Genomic DNA, 17,009 nt, shown 5'->3' with positions numbered 1-17,009 from the left:
CTGCCCATCACAAGAATCCTTCAGTAGAAGCAGCAGTGAGGGAAATCTCCAGGAGTGTGTTCTTAACATCAACTGTGAACATATTAAACTATATTCAACTGAATAAAATACTAGGTGACAAATTGGGCTTCTCTCTAATTAGAGAGAGACTGCTGAAAGTGGTTTACCTGAGGGTCACCACTCCTCAGCTGAGGTGGAGAAGATTGGGCCTTCATGGTGAGCTCATTAATGTGGAAATTGAACCCACACTGTTGGCATTACTTTGCATCGCAAACCAGCTGTCCAGCCAACTGAGCTAACCCATCCCTTTTGTTATAGTATCACATTTCCATTATGAATATTGACCTAAAACATTAAAAGCAATTATTAACTGCCATACAAAGAGTATTGATTTGAGGAATATTTTACAGTGCAGTTAGATTAGATTAGACTTACAGTGTGGAAACAGGCCCTTCGGCCCAACAAGTCCACACCGACCCGCCGAGGCGCAACCCACCCATACCCCTACATTTACCCCTTACCTAACACTACGGGCAATTTAGCTTGGCCAATTCACCTGACCTGCACATCTTTGTGACTGTGGGAGGAAACCGGAGCACCCGGAGGAAACCCACGCAGACACGGGGAGAACGTGCAAACTCCACACAGTCAGTCGCCTGAGTCGGGAATTGAACCCGGGTCTACAGGCGCTGTGAGGCAGCAATGCTAACCACTGTGCCACCGTTATTTAACTGAAACTTTATTCGTAGTTAATGAAAACAGCAACTTAAATGAAATATTAGTACTTTGCTTAGCTGGCAGTTTTAATTTATTCTTCCTTTCAATTCTCCAGCTACAAGGTGACTTTAACTATCAAGTGGCTTCACTAATACTGGAGACCACAAATCACATTCAGATCAGACTCACAGTAAATATAGTCTCCTAAAGATCTTAAGGGAAAGAATGCATTCTGTTGTGTTACTGCTTTAGGACCTGCAGGAGGATGAAATAAAATCAAGACACAGCAGTTCCACTTCTGAAGCTCTACATGGAGCAGTCAGAGATTTACAACACAGAAACAGACTCTTCGGTCCAATTCATCCATGCTGAGCAGATTTGCCAACCCAATCTAGTCCCACCTCTCAGCACCCGGCCCATATCCCTCCAGACCCTTCCTATTCATGTACCCATCCAGATGCCTTTTAAATGTTGCAATTGTACTAACCTCCACCACTTCCTCTGGCAGCTCATTCCATTCATGTACCACCCTCTGTGTAAAATAGTTGCCCAATAGGTCACTTTTATATCTTTCCCCTCTCACCCTAAACCTATGCCCTCTAGTTGTCTACTTCCCCACTCCAGGGAAAAGACTTTGTCTATTTATCCTATCCATGCCCCTCACGATTTTATAAACCTCTGTAAAGTCACCCTTCAGCCTCTGACACTCCAGGGAAAACAGCCCCAGCCTATTCAACCTCTCCCAATAGCCCAAATCCTCCAACCCTGGCAGCATCCTTGTACATTTTTTCTGAACCTTTTCAAGTTTCACAACATCCTTCCAGCAGGGGGGAAAACCAGAATTGCATGCAATATTCCAGTGGCCTAACCAATGTCCTGTATAGCTGCAACATGACCTCCCAACTCCTGTACTCAATACTCTGACCAAGAAAGGAAAGCATACCAAATGCCTCCTTCACTATCCTATCTACCTGGGACTCCACTTTCAAGGAGCTATGAACCTGCACTCCAAGGTCTCTTTATTCAGCAACACTCCCTAGGACTTTACTAGTGTATAAGTCCTGCTCAGATTTGCTTTCCCAAGATTGAGCACCTTGCATTTATTTAAATTAAACTCCATCTGCCACTCTTCAACCCATTGATCTATCTCATCAAGATCCCATTGTAATCGGAGGTAACCTTCTTTGCGGTCTACTACACCTCCAATTTTGTAGTCATTGCAAACTTATTAACTATACCTTTTATGCTCACATCAAAATCTTTTCTTTAAAATGATAAAAAGTAATGGACCTAGCACCCATCCTTATGGCACTCCACTGGTCACAGGCCTCCAGTCCGAAAAACAACCCTCCACCACCACCCTCTGTCTTCTCCCTTTGAGCCGATTCTGTATCCAAATGGCTAATTCTCCCTGTATTCCATGGGATCTAATCTTGCTAATCAGTCTCCCATGGGGAACCTTGTCGAACGCCTGACTAAAGTTCATATAGATCATATGGTTCCTGATGAAGGGCTTTTGCCCAAAACATTGATTTTCCTGCTTCCAGAATGCTGCCTGACCTGCTGTGCCTTTCCAGCACCATTCTAGTCTTGATTCTAATCTCCAGTATCTGCTGTACCCACCTCTGCCTCCATATAGATCACGTCCACCACTCTGCCCTCATCAATCCTCTTTGTTACTTCTTCAAAAAAACTCAATCAAGTTCATGAGGCATGATTTCCCATGCACAAAGCCATGTTGACTATCTCAATGAGTAAAAAGTGAGGTCTGCAGATGCTGGAGATCAGAGCTGAAAATGTGTTGCTGGTTAAAGCGCAGCAGGTCAGGCAGCATCCAAGGACAGGAAATTCGACGTTTCGGGCACAAGCCCTTCTCAATGAGTCCTTGCGTTTCCAAATACATGTACATCCTGTCCCTCAGGATTCCCTCCAACAACTTGCTCACCACCAAGGTCAGCCTCACTGGTCTACAGCTCCCTGGCTTGTCCTTACCACCCTTCTTAAATATAGTGACACCACATTAGCCAAACCCCTATATTCTATCACCTCACCCGTGGGTATTAATGATACAAATGTATCAACAAGGGCCCCAGCAATCACTTCTTTGGTTTCCCACAGAGTTATAGTGTACACCTGATCAGGTCCTGGGGATTTACCCACTTTTATGTGTTTCAAGACATCCAACACTTCCTCCTCTGTAACATGAACATTTTTCAAGACATCACCATCTATTTCCCTACATTCTATATCTTCCATGTCCATTTCCATGAACACTGATGCAAAATATTCTTTTACTTTCTCCCCCATCTCCTGCAGCTCCACCCAAATGTTGCCTTGCTGATCTTTGCGGGGCGCTATTCTCTCCCTAGTTACCCTTTTGTCCTTAATTTATTTGTAAAAACCCTTTGGATTCTCCTTAACTCCATTTCTTAAGTATACTCTAAGGATTCACTCAATCTATCCTGTCTATACCCGACATATGCTTCCTTCTTTTTCTTAACCAAACCCTCATTTTCTTTTGTCATCCAGCATTCCCTATATCTACCAGCCTTTCCTTTCACCCTAACAGGAATATACTGTCTCTGGACTCTCGTTATCACATTTCTGAAGGCTTCCTATTTTCCAGCTCTCCCTTCATCTGCGAACATCTGCCCCAAATCAGATTTTGAAAGTTCTTGCCTAATGTCATCAAAATTATCCTTCCTCCAATTTAGAACTTCACCTTTTAGATCTGGTCTATCCTTTTCCATCAGTATTTTAAAACTAATAGAATTATGGTCACTGGTCCCAGAGTGGTCCCCCACTGACACCTCAGTCACCTGTCCTGCCTTATTTCCCAAGAGTAGGTCAAATTTTGCACCTTTTCTAGTAGGTACATCTACTTACTGAATCAGAAAACTTTCTTGTACACACTTAACACTAAGGCAGTCCTAGTCTATGTCTGGAAAGTTAAAATCCCCTCCCATAAGCACCCTATTATTTTTACAAATAGCTGAGATCTCCTTACAAATTTGTTTCTCAATTTCCATCTGACTATTAGGGGGTTTATAATACAATCCCAATAAGGCGATCATCCCTTTCTTATTTCTCAGTTCAACTCCAATAACTTCCCTGGACGTATTCCAGGAATATCCTCCCTCAGTACAGCTGTAATGCTATCCCTTATCAAAAACGCCACTCCCCCTCCTCTCTTGCCTCCCTTTCTATCCTTCCTGGAGCATTTGTATCCTGTCCATCCCTGAGTCACGTTTCTGTAATTGCTATGCTATCCCAATCCCATGTTCCTAACCATGCCCTGAGCTCATTTGCCTTCGCTGTTAGGCCTCTTGCATTGTAGTAAATGCAGTTTAATTTATCAGTCCTCCATGTTTCTCTGCTTTATTCCTGCCTGCCCTGACTGTTGGACTTCTTTTCTCAACTCTACCAGTGTCAGATTGATCTCTTTCCTCACCATCTCCCTGGGACCCACTCAAAGCTTTCTACCAGGGACACAGAACATCAGGAAAATGAAGACCTGGCATGAATTAGAGGGTCACAGATGACCTGTTTGAATTTATATTTCTTAAAAAGGTACAGAGCCAAGACTGCGATTTCTGAGAGACTTTGTTGTCTGAGCAGATAATGGATTTGCTTATTGCTTCAATGCGTACTGATGCTTTCCATAGAGACCTCTTGGAGTAAAAGAAAAATCAATATATTGACACACTTAGTGTTCCTTCGAAGCTGTGCAGCTGAAAGTCACTCTGAAGTTCCTCCAAGTTTGATGATTGGTGTGCCGATGTATTGATGCCCAGTTTTGGAAATCAGTGCTGTGCATGGATATCAATGGTTCATGCCCTGAAACAAAGAATTAAAGGGAGTATTGAACATATTGCTAAAATATAAAGACGCTGTAGCCAGATAATGATATCTGCAAGCAATAGGTGCAGGTAGCAGTACTGCCACAGTATTCAGGACACAGAAAGCAAACAGTTGTCTGGAAGGTGCAATCAGTTGCACCGACTGCAAAGCCGTCCTGCATTCCAAAATCTTTGCAAGTCGTGCAGTAAAAGGATGCTGGACTCACCTTTGCAAGAAATCCTTTTCCAAAGATTCAACCAGAGGCTACAAATGAACACAACCAAATAAAAAAAAATCATAAGTAACATACAGGCACCAACAGCAGGGAGGGCACCAGACACCTTCATAAGAGCAAGAACTGACAGAGTTTGCAGCAGGGCAGGCCAGAGTGAAGGTACAGGTTGGAGAGAAGGCAAACAGATTTTCCATGTGATTGTGACACATTGTCAGGCTTCGTCCACACAATTAGAAACTTTTGTCACTGTTAATATCACATGCCTGAATAAAATTGGGAAGTACAGATTGAAGACCAAAAAGAGGTAGTGCCAATATCCTATCAGTCACACACATCAGTATGATGTGCATCTTGATCATTAGAAGTCAATGGTACAAGCTACAACAGCAAAATTGACCAAACATCATCATGGGACACCTATCCTTAGTATTGGTACATTAACAATGGACTGCAGTGAAGGCAATTCTGAATAGAAGCCACAAATATTTGGACACTAGTGGATCAGCCACAGCAGGACTGTGGAACTCAACATTACAATTATTCAAAAATCACTAAGCTATTAATTGCAGAAGAATGGTTGTTCCCCTAAACAATAGGTATACAGCTTTGGAAACTGTTGGGGGGGGGGGGGCAGCCTTGCAGGTGTAAGCTGCAGTGACGGGGTCTGTGACGTGTGGTCTGGCTCTGAGACTCAGAAGTGAAAGGGGGAAGAGGAGAGCGCTAGTTATAGGAGACTCTCTAGTTAGAGGGATGAACAGGCGGTTCTGTGGACATGGGCGAGACTCTCGGCTGGTCTGTTGCCTCCCGGGTGCCAGGGTCCGTGATGTCTCGGACCGTGTCTTCAGAATCCTTAAGGGAGAGGGTGTGCAGCCAGAAGTCGTGGTACACATTGGCACCAACGACATAGGTAGGAAGAGGGGTGGGGAGGTCATTCAGGAGATCAGGGAGTTAGGCTGGAAGCTAAAAGCTAGGACAGACAGAGTCGTCATCTCTGGGTTGTTGCCGGTGCCACGTGACAGTGAGGCAAGGTATAGGGAGAGAGTGCAGTTGAACACGTGGCTGCAAGGATGGTGTAGGAGGGAGGGCTTCAGGTATTTGGACAATTGGACTGCATTCTGGGGAAGGTGGGACCTGTACAAACAGGACGGGTTGCACCTGAACCAGAAGGGCACCAATATCCTGGGGGGTAGGTTTGCTAGCACTCTTCGGGGGGGTTTAAACTAATTTGGCAGGGGGATGGGATCCGGACTTGTAGTCCAGCAAGTAAGCTAGCTGTGTTTCAGGATGTCCAAGAATGTAGGGAGGCTGTGGAGAAGGTAGCACTGACAGGGAATACTTGCAGACACAGAGATGGGCTCAAGTGCGTATACTTCAACGCAAGGAGTATCAGAAATAAGGTGGGTGAACTTAATGCGTGGATCGGTACCTGGGACTACCATGTTGTGGCCATCACGGAAACGTGGATAGATGAGGGACAGGAATGGTTGTTGGAGGTTCCTGGTTACAGATGTTTCAGTAAGATTAGGGAGGGTGGTAAAAAAGGAGGGAGGGGTGGCATTGCTAATTAGAAATGGTATAACGGCTGCAGAAAGGAAGTTTGAGGGGGATCTGCCTTTGGAGGTAGTATGGGCTGAAGTCAGAAATAGGAAAGGTGCAGTCACCTTGTTGGGTGTTTACTATAGGCCCCCCAATAGCAGCAGAGATGTGGAGAAACAGATTGGGAAACAGATTTTGGAAAGGTGCAGAAGTCACAGGGTCGTAGTCATGGGCGACTTCAACTTCCCAAATATTGATTGGAAGCTCTTTAGATCAAGTAGATTGGACGGGGCGGTGTTTGTGCAGTGTGTCCAGGAAGCTTTTCTAACTCAGTATGTAGATTGTCCAACCAGAGGGGAGGCCATATTGGATTTGGTACTCGGTAATGAACCGGGACAAGTGATGGGCTTGTTAGTGGGTGAACATTTTGGTGATGGTGACCACAATTCTGTGACTTTCACCTTGGTTATGGAGAGAGATAGGTGCGCACAACAGGGTAGGTTTTACAATTGGGGGAAGGGAAATTACGATGCTGTAAGACAGGATTTGAGGAGAAGAGTTGGAAGCATAGGCTGTCAGGGAAGGATGTGGTAGAAATGTGGAACTTTTTCAAGGAGCAGATACGACGTGTCCTTGATATGTATGTACCTATCAGGCAGGAAAGAAATGGTCGTGTGAGGGAGCCTTGGTTGACGAGGGAGGTTGAATGTCTAGTAAAGAGGAAGAAGGAGGCTTACATAAGGTTGAGGAAACAGGGTTCGGACAGGGCAGTGGAGGGATACAGGATAGCCAGAAGGGACCTGAAGAAAGGGATTAGGAGAGCTAAGAGAGGGCATGAAAAATCCTTGGCGGATAGGATCAAGAATAACCCCAAGGCATTTTATGCGTATGTGAGAAACATGAGAATGACGAGAACGAGGGTAGGTCCAATCAAGGACAGTAGTGGGAGATTGTGTATTGAGTCGGAAGGGGTAGGAGACGTCTTGAATGACTACTTTTCTTCAGTATTTACGAACGAGAGGGACCATATTGTTGAAGAGGAGAGTGTGAAACGGACTGGTAAGCTAGAAGAGATACTTGTTAGGAAGGAAGATGTGTTGGACATTTTGAGCAACTTGAGGATAGACAAGTCCCCCGGGCCTGACGGGATATATCCTAAGATTATGTGGGAAGCAAGAGAGGAAATTGCAGTACCGTTGGCAATGATCTTTTCATCTTCACTGTCAACGGGGGTGGTACCAGGGGACTGGAGAGTAGCGAATGTTGTGCCCCTGTTCAAAAAAGGGAATAGGGATAACCCCGGGAAGTACAGGCCAGTTAGTCTTACTTCTGTGGTAGGCAAAGTAATGGAAAGGGTACTGAGGGATAGGATTTATGAGTATCTGGAAAGACACTGCTTGATTAGGGACAGCCAGCATGGACTTGTGAAGGGTAGGTCTTGCCTTACAAGTCTTATTGAATTCTTTGAGGAGGTGACCAAGCATGTGGATGAGGGTAGAGCAGTGGATGTAGTGTACATGGATTTTAGTAAGGCATTTGATAAGGTTCCCCATGGTAGGCTTATGCAGAAAGTCAGGGGGCATGGGATAGAGGGAAATTTGGCCAATTGGATAGAAAACTGGCTAACCGGTCGAAGTCAGAGAGTGGTGGTAGATGGTAAATATTCAGCCTGGAGCCCAGTTACAAGTGGAGTTCGCAGGGATCAGTTCTGGGTCCTCTGCTGTTTGTAATTTTTATTAATGACTTGGATGAGGGAGTCGAAGGGTGGGTCAGTAAATTTGCAGATGATACAAAGATTGGTGGAGTTGTGGACAGTGAGGAGGGCTGTTGTCAGCTGCAAAGGGACTTAGATATGATGCAGAGCTGGGCTGAGGAGTGGCAGATGGAGTTCAACCCTGCCAAGTGTGAGGTCCATTTTGGAAGAACAAATAAGAATGCGGAATACAGGGTTAACGGTAGGGTTCTTAGTCAGGGAGGAACAGAGGGATCTTGGGGTCTATGTACATAGATCTTTGAAAGTTGCCACTCAGGTGGATAGAGCTTGTAAGAAGGCCTATGGTGTATTAGCGTTCATTAGCAGAGGGATTGAATTCAAGAGTCGTGAAGTGATGTTGCAGCTGTACAGGACTTTGGTTAGGCCACATTTGGAGTACTGTGTGCAGTTCTGGTCGCCTCACTTTAGGAAAGATGTGGAAGCTTTGGAGAGGGTGCAGAGAAGATTTACCAGGATGTTGCCTGGAATGGAGAATAGGTCGTGAGTTCTCGGCCTTTTCTCGTTGGAACGGCGAAGAATGAGGGGTGACTTGATAGAGGTTTATAAGATGATCAGAGGAATAGATAGAGTAGACAGTCAGAAACTTTTTCCCGGGGTACAACAGAGTGTTACAAGGGGACATAAATTTAAGGGGAAGGGTGGAAGGTATAGGGGAGATGTCAGGGGTGGGTTCTTTACCCAGAGAGTGGTGGGGGCATGGAATGCGCTGCCCGTGGGAGTGGTAGAGTCAGAATCATTGGCGACCTTTAAGCGGCAATTGGATAGGTACATGGATGGGTGCTTAATCTGGAATAGATGTTCGGCACAACATCGTGGGCCGAAGGGCCTGTTCTGTGCTGTATTGTTCTATGTTCTAAGAATAGGCCAAGAGCACCTACATGGAATTTGCTCATGACATACAATAAATATACCTAGAAAGATTCAATGCCAGAGGAAACTTCAAATATGATTCTGTATTGCACCTCAAGGAAAATGCAAATATGACAATAAACCCACCCAGAAAATTCACATATAAGAGAAGTATAAATGTAAGCCATATAATCTGTTGTATACATCAACACACGCACTGTACAATTTAATGCCATGCTAATGAAAGATGGCAGAGTAAGTTTGGATCCAAGGTGTCTGAACATTTCTCTAAAGAGATGCCCACACAAAATTCCCAACATTCGAGAAATTAATTCCCACATTCACAGGAGTGAACTTCTACATTTGGATCAAATAATCTGAGATAGGTGTAATTCAGTTATTTAAACATGGAATGATGAGGTAGACAGATTTTTAATTAGTAATGAAATCAAGGTTTATGGAGAAAAAGCTAAGAAATAGAACTGAGGGTTATCAGATCAACCATAATCTCATTGAATGGCATTGCTGGCTATTCCTACACTGACCTGGGTGTCGACTCAGATGCCAGGCTGCCAGGGTCTGGAGGAATGGCCTCACCTGGCTGTTTCTTAGAAGGAAGACTGCTCTCCATTCCACCACCACCTCCCCTCCTCAACCAGTATCTCCTGTCAGGGAAATGCCATTTTTCCATTCTCCGACATCATCTGGGAATATCTTGACTGAGCAGAATGGCTTTGGAATGTTAGTGCATGTATGAGTGCACAGCAGCCTCTTAAAGGCTGGGGCCACACAGAACCTCGGCCTTCCACCGGATATCCACTGAGTGTTCTGGGAATGGTGTGCAGTATAATGGAGTTAGAATTGAACATAAGATATGCCATGGGAGCAGGATAAGTAGTTAATAAGGTGGGTTTGGTAGGGTACAGTGAAACAGCTCATCAGACCTCGTAGCAGAAATCCAAAAAAAAACAAAGTTAAAAATCACACAACACCAGGTTATAGTCCAACAGGTTTAATTGGAAGCACACTAGCTTTTGGAACGACGCTCCTTCATCAGGTGATTGTGGAGGGCTCGATCGTAACACAGAATGTATAGCAAAAATTTGCAGTGTGATGTAACTGAAATTATACATTGAAAAATTGATTGTCTGTTAAGCCTTTCATCTGTTAGAATACAGTGATAGTTTCACTTCTTTCATGTGTAAATCACAAAACCCTTCTTTTTAAAGTTGCATTCTCGGGTTAGCTGTTAACAATGGTGATAGCTGGACAATATGTTGAAGGTGTTAGCCCCCTGTGTTCCCTGTCTATGACCCGATGTTTAGATTGATTCTAATCTAAAAAGTGAGATAATAGAGTTTTACATAAATTCATGCAGTTTTTGAGCTCAGAGTTCTACATGAATGTGCAATGTGCAATGTAACTCTGCAAGTACAAATTCACCCCACAAAATACATGTGTGCATGTGGGTCTTTGTCTGTCTGTCTGGGGGTTGAGAGTGTAAGAAAGTGTGTGTGTGTTTGTCTAGTGAGTACAGAGTGTCTTAAGTCTGTGAGGGGGTGCATGTGTGAGTGTGTGTCTATAAGGGTGTGTGTGGGTGTCTGTGTGCATGGTACATTGGGGAAACCGAACAAAGGCTACGACAACGGAAGAATGGGCACCGCAAAACAATCAACAGACAGGAGGGTTCTCTCCCAGTTGGGGAACACTTCAGTGGTCCAGGACATTCAGCCTCGGACCTTCGGGTGACCATCCTCCAAGGTGGACTTCGGGACAGGCAGCAGAGGAAAGTGGCCGAGCAGAGGCTGATAGCTAAGTTTGGTACGCATAGGGAGGGCCTCAACCGGGACCTTGGGTTCATGTCACATTACAGGTGATCACCATTGCACTACACACACGGACACAGGTACACACAGACGCGCACACAGACACCCACACACACACTCCCATACGCACCCCCTCACAGACTTAAGACACTCTGTACTCACTACACACATTCTCACACTCACAACCCCCACCCCAGACAGACAGACACACAGACAGACACCCACATGCACACATATTTTGTGGGGTGAATTTGTACTTGCAGGGTTACATTGCTCAAAAACTGCATACATTCATGTAGAACTCTGAGCTCAAAAACTGCATGAATTTATGTAAAACCCTGTTATCTCACTTTTTAGATTAGAATCAATCTAAACATCAGGTCATAGACAGAGAACACAGGGGGCTAACACCTTCAACATATTGTCTAGCTATCACCATTGTTAACAGCTAACCTGAGAATGTAACTTTAAAAAAAAGGTTGTGATTTACACATGAAAGTGAAACTATCACTGTATTCTAACAGATGAAAGCCTTAACAGAATCAATTTTTCAATCTATAATTTCAGTTACATCACACTGCAAATTTTTGCTATAAATTCTGTGTTAGGATTGAGCCCTCCACTATCACTTGATGAAGGAGCATCGCTCCGAAAGCTAGTGTGCTTCCAATTCAACTTGTTGAACTATAACCTGGTGTTGTGTGATTTTTACACTTTGTACACCCTAGTCCAACACCAGCATCTCCAAATAAAAAAAAAACAAAACTATTCATACTTAACAAAAAACATAAGTTTCTAGCCAATATTTAGTCTATTCTATGATCCTGAAGCAAACATATCTGACAATGGGTCACACTTTGCAGGCTGACCTTTTAGGGACATGTGTATCAAATGGAGGATAAACAATGTGACAATCATCCCAGAGGTAACAGTCTTATATTTAAGACAAGTGAAAAATGCAAACATGATTAAACGTGAAAAGATAGTACCCTCTCCCATCTGTTCATGCACAAAGCTTACTGATGGTGCACTTCCAACAATCTCTTCCTTAAATCAAGCTGAGGTGACTCAAACTGGTTAAGCTTCAATAGCAATCAACACCTGTTGGGGCCCTAGTCAGACTTCAGGTGATTGACAGTTCACTACCACCCAGTCAGCTACATTATTAACCTTTAAAGCACTTGCCATGAAATGTAAGGTGTCAAAATGGGGCACTCAATAACAAGCTACACCCAATAGCAAAATCTCTGGTTATGGGTTTACTGTCACCGATAGAGGTCATATTTAGAAGGCTATTGAGGACAATCCTGCCAAGTCCTCACCTGTCCAAGTTTTCAGAAATACAAGACAAACTTCCCCAAAACTAAGGAAGAATCATTAAGGTAGACCACTGTTATATGGGTCTGATCTATGCAGAAGACTGAAGGTCAGAGTAGAGTAATGCTTCCTACTCAAGGACCCTGGTTATGCTCAGAGCGTACACTGAGCCTAGATTCCAAGAAGTCACAAGCACCTAATGAAACACCACTGAGGAGAAAGAGAAACAGGAACTAACTTTAGTGTGGCACGGTGGCTCTATGGTTAACACTACTGCCTCACAGCCCCAGGGATTCAGGTTTGATTCCAGCATCGGATGGTTCTCTGGAGTGTGCACATTCTCCCCGTGTCTGTGTGGGTTTCCTCCAGGTGTTCTGGTTTCCTCCCACAGTCCAAAGATGTGCAGGTTAGGTGGTTTGGCCATGCTAAATTACCCATAGTGTCCAGGGCTATGCAGGCTAGGTGGATTAGCCGTGGGAAATGCAGGGTTACAGGGATAGGGTCTGGGTGGAATGTTTTTTGGAGGGAAAGGTATGGGGACTCGATGGGCTGAATGGCCTGCTTCCACACTACAGGGATTCTATAATTAAACTCTGGGGGGTGTACAGTATTCTTAAATGTGAATACTCACAAAGTCATGCTTCAATATTGAAAGTTTGGAAGACCACGCGACAAAAATCAACATGCTAACAGCCAATAGGTTACAAGACCTACAAGGTGAGAACACTCAAATGTGGAGTACAGCTCTCCAAAAGGTTAAACCATCACAAGATCCAGATGAAGTGTTATACCATCCATACTATTATATAGACTCTTAGAATTAACTGAAAAAAAAATTGTGTGCAGCTACCTAATGTATGCATACTTCCTCTGTAAATGCATATCTTTTTACCTTGGGGAAAAAAAAAGGTATTGCCTTGTATTACTGCTTTAAGAATCGACAGTAATGAACCAAGGACAAGCATGCAACATATGGCCAGCAGCTATGATGAGTCAGAACTGCAGCAGACTACATTAAGGATGTGTGCATAAGGTGCACCGTGACTACAATTTATCAGTTCACCTGTCAAGTAAACCTGTTTGACATTTCAAGTAAATTGAACGTGCTACTTACCAGTCCAGTGGGAAATTGGTAATTCAGTGATAAAGAAACCAACATGAGTATGACATGTGCACATCATTCAAAGTTATACAGATCCAGATTCAATCTCAAGCTTGTGCTGAATTAGCTGATCTCAATAGAACAATAGATGAACAATAAAGCCCAAGAGGTCCTAAATTAATGCATCCCACCAGGTAATAGGACAATTCTTGTTGAGGTAGCAGAGACCTCATCATCTGCAGAACCAGTGAAACATACATTACCAGGGAAGGCCCTGCAAATCTAGTGCCAGTCAAACATTGGCAAGGCCAATTAGCAGGCCTTTGCTGGGAATTAAGACCCCAGCAGGGAGTGGTTCTTCGCAAATAACTCCCTGCCTGTGTCCGGTCCCTCAATCAGTTACTGGTCACCTTTGATCAAGGAAAATAACCCATAGCTGACTGTCTCAACATACTGATCTACTGTGTATGTCACATGGTGCCAGGCCTGCTTGTATCTGGTCTCATCCCAATGCTTTTAGACTGGAGCCTACAAGTAGTCCTCAATCGGTCACTGATAGGTCTCAGTCAGTGATGGGACAGAACCTCACCATTGATTTTACTGCCACAAACAACACCCTTCCTGCATTCAAGCTGACCACCTCCTGGAGCAGAGGATTTTGTGTCTTGTTTATCTTTAATTCAGTAACTAGGGTAAAATGACAAACTATCATCCAGGGCGTGTTCATATTTAAGAAAAGTGCAAATGAGATTAAATGTGAAAAGATAGTGGGAGGGTGTATACTCACCCTGATTGTGTCTTACTCAGGATGTCCCCTCTCCCATATGCTCATGCACAAAGCTTACAGATGGTGTACTTCCAACAATCCCTTCCTGAAATTGAGCTGAGGTGACTCCAACTAGCAATCAATTCATTAGCAATCAACATCTATTAAAGCCCTAGTCAGGCTTCAAGTGATTGACAGTTCACATAAAAAAAAACAAAGGAAGACCATCCAGTTCATTGCCCAATGCCCATTGCTCCAAACTCCCAGATACATTTACTTACTTAGGATATGCTCTCTCCTAACTACTCATACACAACGCTTACTCTTCAAGGACTTGCTGTTGTCTCTTGCCTACTCTGTATATCTGAGCAGCAACTAATGTGTGTTACAGCTTCTAGAAGCTAAAGGAAGGTAGAAAACAGAGCAACTCATTCCCCCTCTTATACTGAATTACAAACATGCTACATTCCTAACTGCACGCCGTGTCCATGTCTCACTCAAGCATCGTCTTCTCTCTGTATATCCCTTACTCCATCTTCAATGCAGTAACAAATAAATCTTTATTACAGGCTCCATATTTTTGGCCATCGAACTGCTGGGAACCAGAAAACACAGACTATGGTAAGCCTGCCTCTCATTTACCACATTTCTGCAAAAGCCTGTGAATTTCTTTGACATTTCTCACGAAGGCAGAAACGCAATGGGAACTGAGGAGTAAGCTCCCCCCCTCCAATACTATATTCCTTTTGCCTTGTGTGATTTTATGCTCCATTTGCTGTTTCCTACCTTCAGGACTAAATAAACATAGTGAGACACATGTATCCTCTGTCACCCTTCCTGGGTTGAGTTGGCTAGTTTCTATACATGATGCATGAACAAATATTTATTCTTCACCGGATAATGCATATTTTTTAGAGACTGGTCTCCCAGTGTGGAAAGTCACTTGTCAGAAGCACACATTAATCAACTGGGTTGGACCCCTCCTCTCTTGATGCTAAGTCTCTTGGTATTTCAGATAGTACTTGTATAATTTATCCCATATCATAAACTCATACCTGTAAATCATTCACCCACCGTCCTTGAGAATGAGTCTGTATTCCACCAGTCTTCAGAAATGCATTATCAAAATTCAGTGCCCAGTACATTTTGACATCCGGTAGATATAGAAGAAATTTTCCTGACCAGGAACAAGGAGCTTTACAGCTAGTTCAGTCATTGTGCGTAAAGTTTCAACATGGTATGGTTATCGGTGAAGCAGCAGTTGATGGTTATCTTGTATTATTTAGAATTAGTACCAGTTTCAGTTGAGGCTCCTCTGACTCTCCTAAACTTCAAAGGATACAGCCTAGCCTGTCCTCATAAGGCAAACCACTCATTCCAGGAATTAGTCTAGTAAACCTTCTCGGAACTGCTACCCATGCATTAACATTCTTTCAAACGTATAGTGACCAATATTGTCTTTGCATATATTTAAGAAAGAAATGGATATTTTTCTAGAGGTTATAGGTGAAAAGATCTATGGGGAGAGAGTGGGAGTATAGATTTAAGACAGAGCATCAACTGTGATTGTATTGAATGGTGAAGTGGTGTCCTGTTCCTAATTTCTATGTGCATGTGAGAAATAGGTGCAGGTTATATGCCCCCTCAAGTTTTCAGTGTCTAACACATTCCACCCCGACCTTAAATTTACCCATCTCTGACACCTCCCTCCCCTTCCTGGACCTCTCCATCTCCATCAAAGATGACCGACTTAACACTGACATTTTTTACAAACAAACCAACTCCCACAGCTATCTGGATTACACCTCTTCCCACCCTGCCTCCTCTAAAAATGCCATCCCGTATTCCCAATTCCTCAGCCTTCACCGTATCTGCTCCTAGGAGGACCAGTTCCACCACACAACACACCAGGTGCCCCCCTTCTGTAATTTCCCTTCCCATGTGGTTGAAGATGCCCTCCAACGCATCTCATCCACATCCTGCACCTCCACCCTCAAACCCCACCCCTCCGACCGTAACAAGGACAGAACCCTCTCCCCGGTCCCACACCAGGGATATATATCCACTTTCCGCAAAGACCGTTCCCTCCGTGACTACCTGGTCAGGTCTATGCCCCCAACAGCCCACCCTCCCCTCCTGGCACCTTCCCATGCCACCGCAGGAATTACAAAACCTGCAGCCATACCGCCCCCCTCACCTCTATCCAAGGCCCCAAAGGAGCCTTCTACATGCATCAAAGTGTTGCCTGCAGATCCACCAGTGTCACCCGTTGCTCCCAATGCGGTTTCCTCTACATTGGGGAGATTGGATGCCTTCTCACAGGGAGCTTTAGGAAACATCTCCAGGTCACCCGCACCAATCAACCCCACTGCCCCATGGCCCAACATTTCAACTCCCCCTCCCATTCTGCCGAGGACTTGCAGGTCCTGGGCCTCCTCCACCACCGCTCCCTCACCACCTGATGCCTGGAGGAAGAACGCCTCATCTTCCACCTCAAAACACTTCAACCCCAGGGCACCAATGTGGACTTCACCAGTTTCCTCATTTCCCCTGCCCCCAGTTTCAACCTGCCAGCTCAGTACCATCCTCGTACCCTGTCCCACCTGCCAATCGTCCTTCCCTCCTCTCCGACCTATCACCTTCATCCCCACCTCCATCCACCCATTGTACTCTTAACTACCTTCTCCCCAGCCCCACTCCCTTCCCATTTATCTTTCTACCCCGGAGGTTCCCAGCCTCATTCCTGATGAAGGGCTCCTGCCCGAAATGTCAATTTTCCTGCTCCTCAGATGCTACTTGACCTGCTGCGTTTTTCCAGCACCACTCTAATCTAGAGTCTGATCTCCAGCATCTGTAGTACCCATTTTCTCCCTCGAGTTTTCATCCTTACTCAGTAAGGTTATGACTGGTCTGACTGTGGTCCGATTACTCCATGTTCCTGCTTGTGCCCCTTAATTGCCTTGGTAAGCAGAACTCTGTACACTGAACATATTCAGTGGCTCTGGTGTAGAAAATGCCAAGAGATTTCCATCCTAAATGGGATACTC

At 44.4% G+C, this 17,009-nt stretch overlaps 1 protein-coding gene across 7 annotated transcripts in view; it reads left to right on the top strand.

Moving 5' to 3' along the window:
• rgs6 (regulator of G protein signaling 6) overlaps positions 1 to 17,009 on the top strand; it is a 175,819-nt gene that overhangs the window by 91,665 nt on the left and 67,145 nt on the right. For 6 of the 7 annotated variants that reach the window (XM_060828336.1, XM_060828337.1, XM_060828338.1 and 3 more), the window contains one exon: positions 14,532 to 14,583. The exons of the other annotated variant lie outside the window; for it this stretch is intronic. In XM_060828336.1, coding sequence (XP_060684319.1) covers positions 14,532 to 14,583 — 52 coding nt within the window. The remainder of the gene's footprint in view (positions 1 to 14,531; positions 14,584 to 17,009) is intronic. 7 annotated transcript variants of the gene reach the window in all.

The sequence above is a fragment of the Hemiscyllium ocellatum genome, chromosome 8, assembly GCF_020745735.1.
Source record: "Hemiscyllium ocellatum isolate sHemOce1 chromosome 8, sHemOce1.pat.X.cur, whole genome shotgun sequence".
In the NCBI taxonomy this organism is placed as follows: Eukaryota; Metazoa; Chordata; class Chondrichthyes; order Orectolobiformes; family Hemiscylliidae; genus Hemiscyllium; species Hemiscyllium ocellatum.
Note: the sequence above shows the minus strand (reverse complement) of the source record. Positions and strands in the feature narration are given on the sequence as shown.